The 16066-nt window shown below is 37.5% G+C and overlaps 1 protein-coding gene across 8 annotated transcripts in view; it reads left to right on the top strand.

Annotated features, from left to right (window-relative positions):
- MECOM (MDS1 and EVI1 complex locus) overlaps window positions 1–15561 on the top strand; it is a 553342-nt gene extending 537781 nt beyond the window's left edge. For all 8 annotated transcript variants that reach the window (XM_055308355.1, XM_055308354.1, XM_055308353.1 and 5 more), the window contains 5 exons: window positions 3030–3199; window positions 5471–5615; window positions 9089–9325; window positions 10148–10331; window positions 13951–15561. In XM_055308355.1, the coding sequence (XP_055164330.1) occupies window positions 3030–3199; window positions 5471–5615; window positions 9089–9325; window positions 10148–10331; window positions 13951–14085 (871 nt within the window). In that variant the 3' untranslated portion in view covers window positions 14086–15561. The remainder of the gene's footprint in view (window positions 1–3029; window positions 3200–5470; window positions 5616–9088; window positions 9326–10147; window positions 10332–13950) is intronic.
- The last annotated feature ends 505 nt before the right edge of the window (window positions 15562–16066 follow it).

Below are 16066 nucleotides of genomic sequence, written 5' to 3'. Positions count from 1 at the left end.
TTTGAAACTCTTATGCATTGCATATGTGTAAAATTATTTTTGTCTGCACGCTCACTTTTCCTGTTAAAATAAATGATTTCTTAGGTTTCAAAGACTTTTCTTTACATATAAGACTAAGAAAATGGGCAGACCGATGAATGCTCATTTGAAGAGAATTGAAATTTTAAGAGAAAACTAGAGGGACTTAAGCTCAGATAATAATAATGTGTTTTCTTAAATTCTTTGCTTTCCTACATGTTTTATAAATTACTAATCATAAGTGATACTTCTACCTTATATGTAATAGAATGGACTTGACATAAGTCTCAGAGAGATATAAAAATGGAAGCTGTTGGTGATTTGCCTTTTTGAGAAAATTTCGGATTCCAGGAATTTTGCTTAAGTGGAAGAAAGATTTCAACACTTAACATTTTATTACAGCCAGGGATCTGATATGCAACTCTATCATGCTCATTTTACTCCGTACTTGAATCCATGGTTTTATTCTACCCCATAAATGGTATGTGTATTTTTAAAAACTCAAGCCAGAATGTTGGCATAGCCAGAGATCTTAAACAATTATTTGTCTAGCTCCTCTGTTTTACAAGTGAAGAAATTCAGATGCACAGATGTTAATTGCCTTCTGTAAAGCCTGGTATTAAAAGATCCAGAATTAAAACCCAGACTTGGGGCTCCCATGTCAGTTTTTATCTCACACCATGATCTCAAAGACTCCCATGACCCCTGTGTTTATATCCAAATTCTTGATAGGGTATTGCTCATGATTATGTTATGTATTCATTTTAAGAATTTTTGAAAGTTAGACTTGTAACTACCTACTGACTTATTGGAGCAGAATGGAATGATTTCTTTATTTAAGAGCACTCAAAGCTTTTGGCCAGGATATTAGTGGAGGAAAGATACGAAATAATAGATGCTTATTGTCTAGAATGTTCTTATTGGCCGATTTTATTTATATTAGAGTAGATGATGCCTATTAGATTTGGAAAAGCCCCTTCACATGCAAGCAGAAAGTTGGAAACATGTCAAAGACAAAAATCTAATTCATGTTGTATGTAGAAAATGCTGTGAGTGAAAAATGTTTGGTGGCAGTATAAGTTTTCTCCAGCAGTGTTTTCTAGGTGGTTCTGCTCGATACAACATGATTGTGCTAATTGTATCATTATCCTCATTGTAGTGGGCCTTGGGAGTCAATAGTTATTACAGAGAAGGTCATGACTCAATATACATTTTTTTCAAAAGCAGAGGCTAAAATATTACAACGACTATGAATGTGGGGTTTCACACATTTTTCAATTAATATTATAAGTGAGGAAAGTTGAGGAACCTCATCATACAAGGGCAGTTTTTTAAGGGGGAAAAATTAAATCAGCCCTTGAGTCGCTTTATTGATACTATGCCAAAGTAACTAGTTTAACAGATTTATTTTCCCCACTGAACCAACTAGACTTCTGGCATCACGTGGAGACAGCCGTAGAAACCCAAACACTTCGAGTGGAATGGGGTGATTTTTGATGTAGAGCACTTGAACCACTGAGTCTACATTCAGAAGTGGGAGGAGAAGGACCCTTCACATATGGAAGAATAAGTTAAAGATTGTCTGGCTGCTAAGTTAGAAATTTTCACTTAAAAGTTGTCTAGAGAAAGTTGTTGTTTTTTTTTTTTTAAGCAACACAGAAACAAATAACGAACGCAGTCTTGTCTTCAGAATGCAAAGGGAGGATAACCCCATGGACTACCTCACTTTTCTTCTTTATCCATAAGAGCTGGGAAGTAGGGGATATGGTGGAGGGAGTTACATTTTTATTTATGATTAAATGAGAACTTCACAATAACTTATGATATATATTTTTTTAATCACATGGAAGGCAGAAACAATTAGCCAACCAATAATAAGTGTTTTCCTGGAAAACAGACCTGGTTCAGAAATGCCATGAACTCTGTAAGAAGAACAGAAATGGAAAACTGGGGGGGGGGGGGAGATTGGAAAAGCAGAGATTAATGAAGACCTTTATTTTATTCCAAAAGGAGAATTTGGTGCCACTCTTACTTTCTTTTTCCTTCTTTTTTTTCTTTACATTTTATTTATTTATTTGAGAGAGAGAGTGCGAGATGGTGGGTGGGGCATGGAGAGAGAGTATGAGCAGAGGGAGAGGGAGAAGCAGACTGCCTGCTGAGCAAAAAGCCTTACTTTCTTTTTTTTAACCGTTTAAAGATGGGGGTGCCTGAGTGCCTAAGTCAGTTAAGTTTCTGATTTTTGGTTTCAGCTCGGGTCGTGATTTCAGGGTCCAGGGATTGAGCCCTGCAGCCTCTGTGCTCAGTGGAGAGTCTGCTTCTCTCTCCCTCTCCCTTTACCCCTCCCCATGGGCACTCTCTCTCTTAAATCAATCAATCGTTTAAAAAAATACAGTTTAAAGGTTATCAGAGTAAAGGCTCTGGGGGCTTGTAATCACTACAGATTATGAAAATCACTGTCTTTGGTTTGTCATAAACTACTCACTTTGCCTCAGTTTTTAAAAGTCTGGAGTTTACTGCTCTTTTTGAGAAAATAATGGAAGTTCCTGTAGGATTTTCAATTGAGAAAGTGAATTTTCTAACAAACTGTTAATCAGACTCTGAAATTTTGAAATTAAAAATGATCTTTTTACTTTATTTGAAGAATATGTGAATTTGTTTCATGTTTGTTTACAAAGGACTTATTGGTATTATCCTAAGCAGAAGATAAAACATGCTACTATTTATTAATGTCATTAATTTTGTGAGCTTTATCGAAAACATGAAAACTAAATGGCGCTAATAAATTTGGGAGCAACCAAATTTCCAGTATTTTATTATGGCTTTTCCTAAAGTCATGAAAAATCTTTAAAGCAAAAGGAATTGGAATTGAAATCTTGACTGTGCAAATAATGTTCTTGCCTATGCCTTTTCTCTAAAATGTTTTATGGGTGACAATTTTGGATATCTGGCTGACTAGTCTTGAGAAATATCTTTTGATTTGCTTGCAAATATTTTCTCTGTTTATTTTTCAGATGCAAATACTGTGACAGATCGTTTAGCATCTCTTCCAACTTGCAGAGGCATGTTCGTAACATCCACAATAAGGAGAAGCCCTTTAAGTGTCACTTATGTGATAGGTGTTTTGGTCAACAAACCAACTTAGACAGACACCTAAAGAAACATGAGAATGGGAACATGTCTGGTAGGTAATCAATTGTGTTATGAGAAGATGGCTTAATTTTCTTACTTTAAAAGATAATTGTGAATAATACTGCATATCAAGTATACTTTTACAAAAAGAGATAATTGTGATCTTTCTTCTGTGCTTCTACTTTGAGACCAGAGACAGATCCTAAAATTTACAACATGTTTCCCTTGAGATTATAGGGTGATATGACTGCTGAATAATATACAACTCAGGACCTTATTTGGACTGTTTTCATATTCTCCTGGATTCATCTCGATGGGTAATCTCAAACAAAGAGAACCATAACGCAATCTCATAGGAAACTTATGAATCAGGATTTCCTAAATTGCAGGGAACAATCTTTCCACCTATACAGAATGGGGCTTCCGGGCATGGCAGGATTTCTTCAAAGTGGCAACCCCAGAATACCATGCTCCAAATATTAACTTAGAAACCATGGCTGCTTTTGCAGAAGTCCTGCAGTTCAGAGAACAACCCCAGTGTAACTTTTCAAAGATCAGTGATAGAAGATTGTTGACATGATCAGAACAACCCATAGCGAATGATAGTGGTGTGTCGTTCAGGTCACAGATTCTGATGTAGAATTAAGTTAAAAGTGGCAAAAAAAAAAAAAAAACTAGCCTTGTTCTCATTCAGACCTGCCAGCACATAGTTAGCAGAAGAAATGGTAGTTTTTCTTGCCTTCGCTTCTAAGAGTTAGATAATAAATCATTAATTAATATTTACCAATTGATGTATGTGTTTGGAGCCACCCTGTGCAGCCATGATTTGCTTCTACAGAATCTGGAAAATGACTTGGAGGCAAGGGAGGGAGCAAGCATGGGATTCAGGGAAAGAGATTTCAAAAACAGTAAAAAGTTGAAGCTGAAGCTGTACGAAGTAGTTGTTTTTACCTAAGAAAGTTATTTTATTATAAATCTTACCTCCCCCATACAGAGCCATATTGCTTACGATCTTGAGTGGCTATTACATAGAACTATATATACTGTTCATTTCCCTCTGAGCCAAAATTCAAATGATTGTGGTCTAAAGATACCAGATTTTAGAGACAGAAATTTAATTCAATGTACAAAATTGGCCACAGTTTCCAATCACATGCACCCTTACAGCATGTTCCCCTAATTTTTCTAATCAAAAGTATTTTGGTTTTTTTTTTTCTGTTTTTTTAAGATGTATTTATTTATTCCAGAGAGAGAGAGAGAGAGAGAGAGAGAGAACATGAGTGTGCACATGTGGGAGGGGAGTGGGGGTAGAGGGAGAGGGAGAGAAAATCTCAAGCAGTCTCCTCGCTGAGCAAGGAGCCAGTTGTGAGGTTTGAGGTTTGATCCCAGGACCCCAAGATCATGACCTGAGATGAAATCAAGTTGGCTGCTTAACCAACTGAACCACCCAGGTGCCCCTAATCAAAAGTATTCTGGAAAATAATTGAGTTAAAAATGTAACATGTCCAAGTTCAATACTTATTTGTTGACTCATTATAACTTTATTCAACTGAGAAGTGTTCTCACCTCTCATCTTCGTCATCTAGACCATTAGGATGAACCATTAGGCTGTAGATATCTTGTGGGAAAGATAAATGGCTCAAATCAAATGGTGTAAATTTGACCACATTTAAGGGGTTGATAGTTGTTTAAATTTATAAAAACCTTAACAATCATCCTGTGATGAGGTATTTTGATTCTAATTTTACAGGTAAGGAAGCTGAAGATCATCCTATAATCGACAGATCCTATATTGTCCTCTTAATGCTGGCCCAGCTCAGACTCTGGGCTGGTGTGTTGAGTCTACTCAACGCCTCACCCATTAAACCAGAATACGGAATTTTTGGCGTGTGTTCACAGTCTTTATTTGGGAACGTGCTTTAGCACAGAAGCAATAAATACATGCTGACTGCAGCCAGGACTGAGTATACGGTTTCTTCTGGCAGCATCTATTTAAGGCTTCTTTATAATTGGCCTCACCTTGCTTCCTCATTATGTGAATGAAAATATTCTCATGTCACAGTGGGAATGGGAGGAACCTGTGGGGGAAACATCTTTGGGAGACCATACCTCATGATGTCAATGGTATGAAATATTCCCCAGGAGACTTTCATTAGGATGTATGTGGTAATCTGGGAAGACTTTGGCCTCCTCAAGTTACCATTAATAACATTCAGAAGAGCCTGTTTTAGGAAACAACGCCGATCCAATGAGGAAGAAACAAGGTTCAAAGTAAGTTGAACACCACGAGTAGTCTTTTTCACCAAGGGCTCTCTCCCCTCAGGTACAGCAACATCATCGCCTCACTCCGAACTGGAAAGTACAGGCGCGATTCTCGATGACAAGGAAGATGCTTACTTCACAGAAATCCGTAATTTCATTGGGAATAGCAGCCACAGCAGCCAGTCTCCCAGGAACACAGAGGAGAGGTAAAGCTGAGTTTTCCTTTTTTTTTTTTTAATTCTCTGATTTCTGAAATCAGTATGTTCCAGATAGATTTGCTGTGCTCACTTTTGTGACACTAAGGTGACCCCTGCCACCGATGGCTGGCATTTCTTTAGTGCAGACTAAATCCTAAATGCTCTCCTAAGCACTTTACACGTATGAGTTAATTTAATGATCATAACAGCCCCACAAGGTGGTGACTATTACTATGTGATTTTATCAGGGAAGGAATGGAGATATCGAAGGTTAAATATCTTGCTAGAGGCCATGCCAGTAATTAATAAATGGGATTTGACCTGGGCCGTCTGGTTCCAAAGCCCAGACTGTTACCACTGTTCTGTTCTGCTTCTCTTGATAACTAATTAGAATGTTGTATCAAAACTTGCCAAGCAGAGGGAAAGCCAGCACAGGGATTCAGTTGATTCAGTAGTGGTTACAGTCACACATCACGTGTTTATGACAGGTAGCCTGTGACTCCAAGTACCTGTGGGGGCATCTATATCCATATCTACATCTACGTCTACACACATGTGTATGTATATATACATACCTATATATAAAATGCCTATTGAATGTCATTTAAGTATCTTTTTTACCTAAAAAGCAGTTGAGACTTCTTGATTTAATTCTGTTGCTACCTAAGTGGATATTCATTTAATTCTGACATTTTTGCTTCAGTGGGTGTGATCCTCCTTGTTTTTAGTGACCCGGTGCCGTGGCCACCTCTTGTCAACATCAACATCAAGCATATATGGGGCTTAATTCGTAAAGAAAAACTTTTAATGCTGCTGCTAATAATAATTAGCACTTATCTGGTATTTACATTTTATGCGATGTTAATTGAAACATCATTTTACCAAAAATACCAGATCTCATTTTTCTTGTTTCTAATTAAGTATCTGATGTTGAGAACTGAATTTTTTTGAACATAACTACCTTACTCAATTAGGATGTTGCGTAGCCAATTGTAATATCACGTGAAGTTAGTGAAGGCTCCATTACGTTTCATCACACGGGTACTATTGTTAATGTCCTCTATTTTTTCATGCTCTTAGAAGTCAAGTAATTGTTTTAGGTAGTTTTTAAAGTAAGCCAAGCTTCAAATAAGCATAATTTCCCCAGATAACAAAATTATATGGCCACGTCTGTTCTTCAATGTATATAAAAGTGTATTTAGGGGGAAAAGGAGAGAAGATCTCCTAGTTATTACATGACCCTTCCTGGGTTCTAGGAAGTCCGCTAAGAGCTATGACTTTGTGCAGTTGGATATGTCTTCCTCTCTGCTTGCCCATTTGTGTGTGTGTGTGCATATGTGTGTGTGTAAAAGAGAGAGAACGGAGGATGAAAGATGAGCAGATGATCAGAAGTACAAAGTAGTAGGAACAAGGAAGCGAGTCACGATCTTACATTTTGATAATGATATTTACACGATACAAATAAGAAATGTTGAGCAAAAACCACCGTTTGGGTTCCGAGATGCCTTTTCAGATTTTCTAGTACTTACTTGGAGATTTGTGAGCCTGCATGTAGCTGCGACATCTGGCTTCAACATGTCCAAACAGCACAGAAGAAGATTGAGTCATTTAACTCCCCCCTCAACTCCTATCGGGGCTACTTTTGATGAATAATTTATCCTCCATAAATTGCCACATTTGAAAGCATAATTAACAAATAGGTTTTCTTAATCATGTTGGCTTTGTTACTTTTGGTTTTCATCCATGCATTCTTTTGTTCTTCTACTTTTTCTTTCATTTTTTAAAAAATAACAGTTTCAATCCATTCAAGCTAGCAAGTTGGCAGTGTATCTGGAAACTAATAATTTATGTCTGTGCAAAACATGTTTTCATCATTTTTTGATAAAAGTGGTTAAGAGACTGGCTGTATAAATTAAAGATTAATAATGATAATATGACTTTTTTTAAATACGACTGTTTTTAAGATTTTTGCTATGTGCATCTGTCACACCCAACATTGTTTTGTTTATTTATTTACCTTGGGAAATCTGAATATTAAATTATACTCATTATTTTTTTTACATGGGAAAGGGATAGGGTACATTGCTGATACTCCATTATGCTGATCTCGCATAATCTGAGAAATAGTTCCATTAAATGTGAATAGCATACATTTCTGTAGCAATAACTTAAATTTCAACAAGCTTTCTGAACTTAGGGAAGTGCCTTAACTTCCCAGGTCATATATCCTTAAAAAGAGGGGGTTAGGAGGAGATACTCTAGTCCAATGCATTTGTAATCAAGTTGGAACTAAGTTAATTTTGACTTTTAAATATTACAATGAAACTTAAATTCAATTTTTACATTCCTTTTTTCAAAAAAAATATTTTATTTATTTATTTTAGAGAGGGCACAAGCATGGGGAGGGAGGGGGGCAATCAGACTCCGTGCTGAGTGTGGAACCCTACGTGGGGCTTGATCTCACAACCCTGAGATCGTGACCTGAGCCAAAACCAAGAGTCGGGTGCTTGCCCGACTGAGCCACCCAGGCTTCCCTCAATTTATACATTCTTTATGTTTATTTTAAAACCTGAGAAATTTGTCCTACTATTCTCAATGCTCTCAAATGTGTTAAATTGGGACTTCTGTGTAATTAAACTCTTTTTTTATATATAATTTAACTTTTGAAACACATACTACTATCTTTGGAACCACCAACTAGAGTATTACAAGTGACTTTTAAAATATTTAAAATATAATAAATATTCTTCTGTATCACATCAGACATGCATGCTAAGTAAGCTTCGAAAGATATTTGCCCAATTGCATTTTTAGATAACTACCCACCTCAATGTTCTTCTGGGAAACAGAGAACTTTTTTTATATTCAGACCTTCAAGGATAATTTGAAGACAGTACAAATAAGTGAGCTCTCAATCACTTCCAAGTTTGAACAAGATGTCTAAGTGGCATATACCTCAAATGTCACCTAGAAATATCAAATACCGGTAGGTCCCTGGGAGCTATCTTAACATTTTCGTTGAACCTTAGATTCACTGTAGGCATGTGTGTTGAGGTTTTTGTCAATGTTGTTCAGGGATATGAATTTTCCAAAAACCTGTTATTTTAAATGGTGGGCACTTCTATGATAATTAGGTAACATTACATAGAGAAAGCATATGTATGCCTTTTATATTATATATAATGATATCATTTATCAGGCAAAGGTCTGATAAGAAATAGGAGCCTGAGACTGTTTTTCTGGTTGAGCCAGAAGCTCCATTTATCCTCTGAATAATCACCCAATTATTTTTTTTTCTTTATTTTCTCATTTGTGAGGTTACATTATTTTCCCATGGCTGCCATAGGCATAAACAATAAAATTGTGTTATAAGAGTGCTGAAACTCTAAACTGTTGTTGGGAAGACATGATAAGAGAACAAACTGCATGTTTAAAAATGAAACCAATCATTGGGCCTATTTCTTTTTTTATGCTTTTGAAAGAATGAACGGCAGTCATTTTAAGGATGAGAAGACTTTGGTGACTGGTCAGAACTCAGATTTGCTGGATGATGAAGAAGTAGAAGATGAAGTGTTGTTAGATGAGGACGATGACGACAACGATATTACTGGAAAAACAGGAAAAGAACCAGTGACGAGCAATTTACATGAAGGAAACCCTGAGGATGACTATGAGGAAGCCAGTGCCCTGGAGATGAGTCGCAAAACGTCCCCAGTGAGGTGAGCGCCTGGGATGACATCAGTACACAAGCAAGAGTAGATACATATATGGGTGTAATTCCATTAAGGCAGTATTTCAGGATGCAGGAGTTGATGAGTAATTAGCCATAAACAGTAAATTTGAATTAGCAAGGCATATTTAGTGGATGAATTCTGAATAGGTGAAAACAAGGCAGCCATCAACATAATCCACAAGAATACAAATGTGTCGGTGTTTGTGGAACCCTGATTGACCTGAGATGGGAAGTTTAAATGAAAATCAGTTGAGTACCCAGACATTTATTTAGACTCTACCTGTAAAACTCAAAGGAAAATAGAGATTTCGACATATCTATTTCATTCAAAAATCTGGTGCGTTATCAGCCAAATATTATTGAGATAAATTTCATCAAATTTGGTATATATGTAATCTCTATAGGTAGGTTTTTAAATGGAAAAAATAGTTACATTCATAGGAATATTTTCATATGGATAGTGGATGCTCACTGAATATTATTATATAACTGGCTTTATTTTAAATGGAAATTACAAACCTACAAATTGCGTCTCCACAGCATTGCTGACTCCACATCATTGACTTTAACTCTGCCTCTTATATACACTTGTTTTCGTTATGAAAAATCTTAAAACAAGTATGTTTCTAAGATCTAATATTTGTGGACACTTTAAAGAACCCAATAACTGATGCATGCTTCTTTATAACTGCAACTATAATATGAATTTTGACAGCTGTATCGATTCCGATGAAAAGTGATTTGGTTGGATAACAAACTGAAGAAGGAAAAAAAAAACCCTCTGTGCTTTCCCATTGGTTCATTTTAGGTATAAAGAGGAAGAATATAAAACTGGACTTTCTGCTCTAGATCATATAAGGCACTTCACAGATAGCCTCAAAATGAGGAAACTGGAAGATAATCAATATACTGAAGCTGAGCTGTCTTCTTTTAGTGCTTCCCATGTGCCGGAGGAACTTAAACAGCCGTTACACAGAAAGTCCAAATCACAGGTACATATTTTCCTGCAGCACAGCATCACGGTGACAGTGTGCCTCCGACGCCAAAAGGCAGAGAGAGTCTACCTTGTCAATATTCTAGAATCCGAACAGGTTCAGATGCTTTACTCAAAACGTTCATACCTTGACCGAATCCCACGTGGTTAACCAATACAGTAATGAACATGGATGCACTCTGCACAGAAGCTTCCATGACAAACCTCCTCCTCCAGTAACCTTTCCTTTATTTTGTAATTCTCTTACTTCTGCAGAGATAGTCCATACTGTTTGCACCTATTTCTATATTACTTCAGAATGGTTTTCTAATTGCTTTGCATCTGTAATTTTTGTCAACCAAATATTGACAAATTATCTGTCAATGTTTTCAGACGCTGGAAAGGGAATCCTGCCCTCTGTTTTTTGTTTTGTTTTGTTTTGTTTTTTGGTCCCTCACTGTATGTAGTTGATTAACAAGTCATCTGATTCTAACATTCAGGAGCAAACTGAGGATCAGAGATGAAAGGAGTTGCCAAAAGTCTACAGCAACTTACCAACAGATCTGGAAATGAACCATATTAAGTTTTATAATGTGAATGAATGAATGAATGAATGAATGGTACTCAAGTTCCTTAGGCTCTACGGCATTCTGTGGAAATGAAAATAAATCCATTTAAGATCCCTAAATGCCAATTAAGAGAGCCTCAGTTCTTTTATCGTAAAATAAAGGAAGTCAGTATTTTCCGCCAATGTCCACACTCAACCAGATTGTTCGTTTCATTCAGGCCAATTACAAATAAATAAATAAATAAAAAGAGGAAGAATGGAAACTTTCTGTTATTACTATATTTTTTGGTCACTTTGGCCCAATTGTTTGATCTGGAGCCCGTTTTGGAGGTGGCCTGACATATCAAACCATGTGACTTCATTGGCTTGTACATTTGGAAATGATTTCCTATTTGGCTGAGATGTTTTGGGCTGCTCTTAGCAGCAAATGTGGTTGTCCCTCAACTAAGGTGGGAAAAGCATTGTGCCAGTGGGATAATACAGATTTTTAAATATCAGTCAATTCAGTAAAACTCTTATGATACCCTCTATGGTAATAGGTAAAATGAATGTTCTTTGTGAGTTGAAGTAGAAGCAGCCAGCCTCAGCACTGTGGTTGCCAGCTACGTGAACTTGAGAACATCATTTCATGGCTGTGGGTATTGTAGAGTGGGGTGACTGGAGGACATATCTAAGATCCCTTCCTACAGTATGAATCAATGGGGTTAAAAATTAATTGTTCAGTTTCTAACATTAAAAGTAAACTCACCATCATAGACATCTCATTTTTACCTGGACATAACCATAAGAGGTAGCTAGAAATTTTTTTTTTGAATCCTTGGTATTCCATTCTTTCTTCCTAATTGATCTGAGAGATCCTTGGGGATCCAGGCTTTCTTTGCTATTTTTTTTTAAATTTTTTGAAATATTCCACCAAAATGCTTATAAGACACACTACCTAAAAATTCCTGAAACTGTCAGCAGTGATTGAAAGCAGAAGGGTCAGAGAACCTAGAGATAATAGACGTGATATATTTCAGTACCGGCCTTGTGACAGCAAGTCCCATCAGCAGAAATACTAGCGTTTTGCACTCCTAACTCATATTTTTCATGTTACTTGATCACGTTATATATATCAGTTTAACAAATGGTCAGGCCTTTTGGCAAACTGACTTTATTTCATGAGACTTTTCATTCATTCATTCAATTGTTCTTAACTGCCAGTCCCATGTGCAGGGCACTGATCTTGGTGGATGCAAATGTTTATTCTGATTACCAAAAAGCAAGCATTCTGTATTTACCATTTTCTAGAATCTGCATAGGGACAGATGATTCACTCAAAACACTCACATATTTCCTCTGTGATTTTTATATTGAATCCAAGATAGTTGAATGATACAACAGCGGCTGCATTCTGCATAGAATCCTCTTTGAAAAACCCTATCCTAAAAATTAATTTCATGCTAATAGGTACTATTTATGTCTGGAAACCTATGTTAGTGCCTGTAATCCCTCATAGCCCTTGGAGGCAAGTTTTCGTTGTTATGATCACCATTTGATATAAGGAAAGTGCCCTTGAAAGGCTAAGCAACTTGCCCAAAGTCACTAGTTGAAGGTCACAGGTTTGAAGGCAGGAGTCCGAAATTTTCTGTGTATTCTTTTTCGTTTTTCTAAATACTGGAATGGATTCTGTTAAAACCCTTTCAGAACATTCTTTATCGTGATCTCTGCAAGTGGGTACATAATAAAAATAAAGTTCAATGCTCACTTCACTCCTATTTGAAACTCCTCAGAGAACAAGGACTGTGTGTTGTCTATCATTGATTCCCTAGGACCTAGCACAGGGCCTGGCGTAGAGTAGATGCTTAAGAAATATTTGTTATATGTCTGTTGAGATTTCGTAGAGGTCCAGAAGGCAAATTGCATACATAAAAGTCAAATGTGTACATTTAGAGCAATGACCCAGCAAATCAGAATCAGCCCACAAGGGCAGATTTTCTAACTGAATGCCATGATTACGGAAGGAACCACAGATTGGCCACATGTCTCAGCATGACTCTCAGAGATGAAATTCTGCTTAACAACAGAGGCATTTTGTCTTTGTTTACAGACAGTGGAATGTCTTTGGCAGGACTTTAATGATTCCACTTCAGCAGCATTTTGACAAGCAAGTTTAGCAATGGATGAGACCAACAATAGCAAATCAACAGTGAAAAGTTCACTCACAAGTCAAGACCAAACATTTTATTTGAATATTTTACTTGGCAGCAAAGGAGGGATTCTCTGAACAATCATTTTGAATTGACATGATAATAGGGAAGAAAGAGCACTTCTTCACAGAGCACCACCATGCCCCTTCTGTTTGGCAGACACTGGAGTACAAGTTGGTTAGAACATTGTTGGGTCTTGTGTTTTGTTTTATTTTTTGGTAGGGCTGACTTGCTCTACCTTAGCTTTCAGGGTCTTTGGGTGTCAGCCTTGAATATTTCAAATGCGGAGGGAAACCAGAGAAAGGACATTGGATTACAAGCTGGGCACCAAATCAGTAGTTGTACCTCAGCCCCCTCCACTATCGAGTCGAGTGACTGGGCAAGGGGTGTCACCTTCGGTGCTCTGATATGAAGTGCACGAGTCAGTGGGACTGTGGCCCCTACTAGACCCAGTGCCACCCAGTGCCATCAAGGCAGGTCTATATCCTCTCCATATTTCCAGTTTCAGTCGTAAGCACGTGATAATGTTTTTGGAGAGTTGAACAAGTGCGTGAACAGTGGATGGAAGAGCGTATTCATGCTTGGGCACGGGATGACTCGTGTTTCTCAGTGGAGGCCCTGTTGGCATTTTTGGTAGGACAGTTCATTTTTCCCCCCTGTAAAATATGTACCTTTGTAGGCCCTAGACACTGAAGGCCAGCAGTAGCATCACATCATTACAACGACCAAAAAGTGCCCCACGCTTTTGCAAACACATCCGTGAGGGACGCTCCTACTCCGAGTCCCTTCTCCTCCCTAACATTCACCAACAGCACAGTAGCCTTCAAATGAAAAGTGATGTTTTCCAGCGCCACTTACTGAGTCTCTCCTTTTTACCCCAGGCATATGCTATGATGTTGTCACTGTCCGACAAGGAATCCCTCCATTCTACGTCCCACAGTTCTTCCAACGTGTGGCACAGTATGGCAAGGGCTGCAGCGGAATCCAGTGCCATCCAGTCCATAAGCCACGTATGACATTACCAAGGTCGACCAGAGTGGGACCAAGTCCAGTAGTAGCATGGCTCTTTCATCTAGGACTATTTAAAAGACTGCTGAGCAGAATGCCTTAGAAACCTGAAGGGTCACCCATGGAAAGTCTGGTGACCTTAAACTGAATGCTTAAAAAAAAAAAAAAGAAAAAAAAGAAAAAAAGAAAAAAAGAAAAAGAAAGGAAAAGAAAGAAAGAAAAAAAAAGAAACTATTTATTCTCGATATTTTGTTTTGCACAGCAAAGGCAGCTGCTGACTTCTGGAAGGTCAATGCGACTTCACGTGCGATTCGGTGAGAATGAGCAACTTGCCGGGCAGGAGGCGCCCCTGGGTTGGCCCTGCCCTGGGCTGTGGGGGGCGCGAGGGCTGTGGGGAGGGCGGCATTGACACGAACGAACACTCCATAGAAACTGAATTCTTTTTTTGTCCAGGATCACCTGACACATGATTGGGAACAGTTGCTTTTAATTAGAGATTTAATTTTTTTCTCTTTGTTAAAGTTTTATGTAATTTAACCCTTTGAAAATGGAAGTAGTTGGATGAAATGCACACTCGATTGATTATTATAGAAACTGATAACAGGGAGTACTTGTTCCCCATTAACTTTTGCCTTCTTAAGTACATTGTTTAAACCTAGGGAAAAAGGGTATGTGTATATTGTAAACTATGGATGTTCCAGCGCTCAAAGAGGTTAAGTCAGTGAAGTAACCTGTTCATCACCAGTACCGCTGTACCACTACACTAATAAAATGTTTGCCAAATCCTTGTAATAACATCTTAATTTTAGACAATCATGTCACTGTTTTTTAATGTTTAATTTTTTTGTGTGTGTTGCGTGTATCATGTATTTATTTGTTGGCAAACTATTGTTTGTTGATTACAATAGCACTGTTCCAGTCAGCCACTACTTTCCGACGTCTGAGGCACACCCCTTTCTGAATTGCAAGGACCAAGGTGACTCGACCTGTGTATGGGAGTGCCACATGGTGTTTGGCTTTTCTTAACATTCCTTTTTTGTTGTTGTTTTGTTTTCCTTCTTAATGAGCTAAATACGAATAGATGCAACTTAGTTTTTGTAATACTGAAATCGATTCAATTGTATAAACGATTATAATTTCTTTCATTGAAAGCATGATTCTTCTGATTAAAAACTGTACCCCATATTTTATGCTGGTCGTCTGCAAGCTTGTGCGATGTTATGTTCATGTTAATCCTATTTGTAAAATGAAGTGTTCCAGACCTTATGTTAAAAGAGAGGTAAATAACAGACTGTATTCAGTTATTTTGCCCTTTATTGAAGAACCAGATTTGTTCTTTTTTTTTCCTTTTTTGTTTGTTTGTTTGTAATCTCATTTTGAAATAATCGGCAAGTTGAGGTACTTTCTTCAAATGCTTTGTACAATATAAACTGTTATGCCTTTCAGTGCATTACTATGGGAGGAGCAACTAAAAAATAAAGACTTACAAAAATGGTTATTTTTCTCACTGTGTGATATTTTCTTCTTGTGCAATTTTAGTTCCTCTTAGGGATCCAATGATTTAAAGATATGATGTCTGGGGCTCTGATGCCCTGGTAGATACATGGAATGTAAAACATGTGTGTACATTGTTTTTGAGATGACATAAGGATAGACCCTGACCCACAGGGAGTTGGGATAGCTCTGACTCATTCTTCTGAACTTTCTCCGTGTGGTGCAAAGTCAGGGCCCATATGCAACACCACAGGGTCCTGTGTCTTACTCCATGTCCACAGCATCCATTTGAGTTAGGACATGGAGCAACCTACCGTTTTTCTACTCAATTTTACGCAGTACATCCTAAAGGTTGTTCTGATTTTAAATTTTGTTTTTAATTCCACAAATGCTGTTAACTGATTCATAGAACAAAGCAAAACAAAAACCCTTTAACTTTTCTATATTCCTTCTATGTCTTTGTCCACATGCCGAATATCAGTTTTTACAGTTATA

The sequence above is a fragment of the Nyctereutes procyonoides genome, unplaced genomic scaffold (assembly GCF_905146905.1).
Source record: "Nyctereutes procyonoides isolate TBG_1078 unplaced genomic scaffold, NYPRO_anot_genome, whole genome shotgun sequence".
Taxonomy (NCBI): Eukaryota; Metazoa; Chordata; class Mammalia; order Carnivora; family Canidae; genus Nyctereutes; species Nyctereutes procyonoides.
Note: the sequence above shows the minus strand (reverse complement) of the source record. Positions and strands in the feature narration are given on the sequence as shown.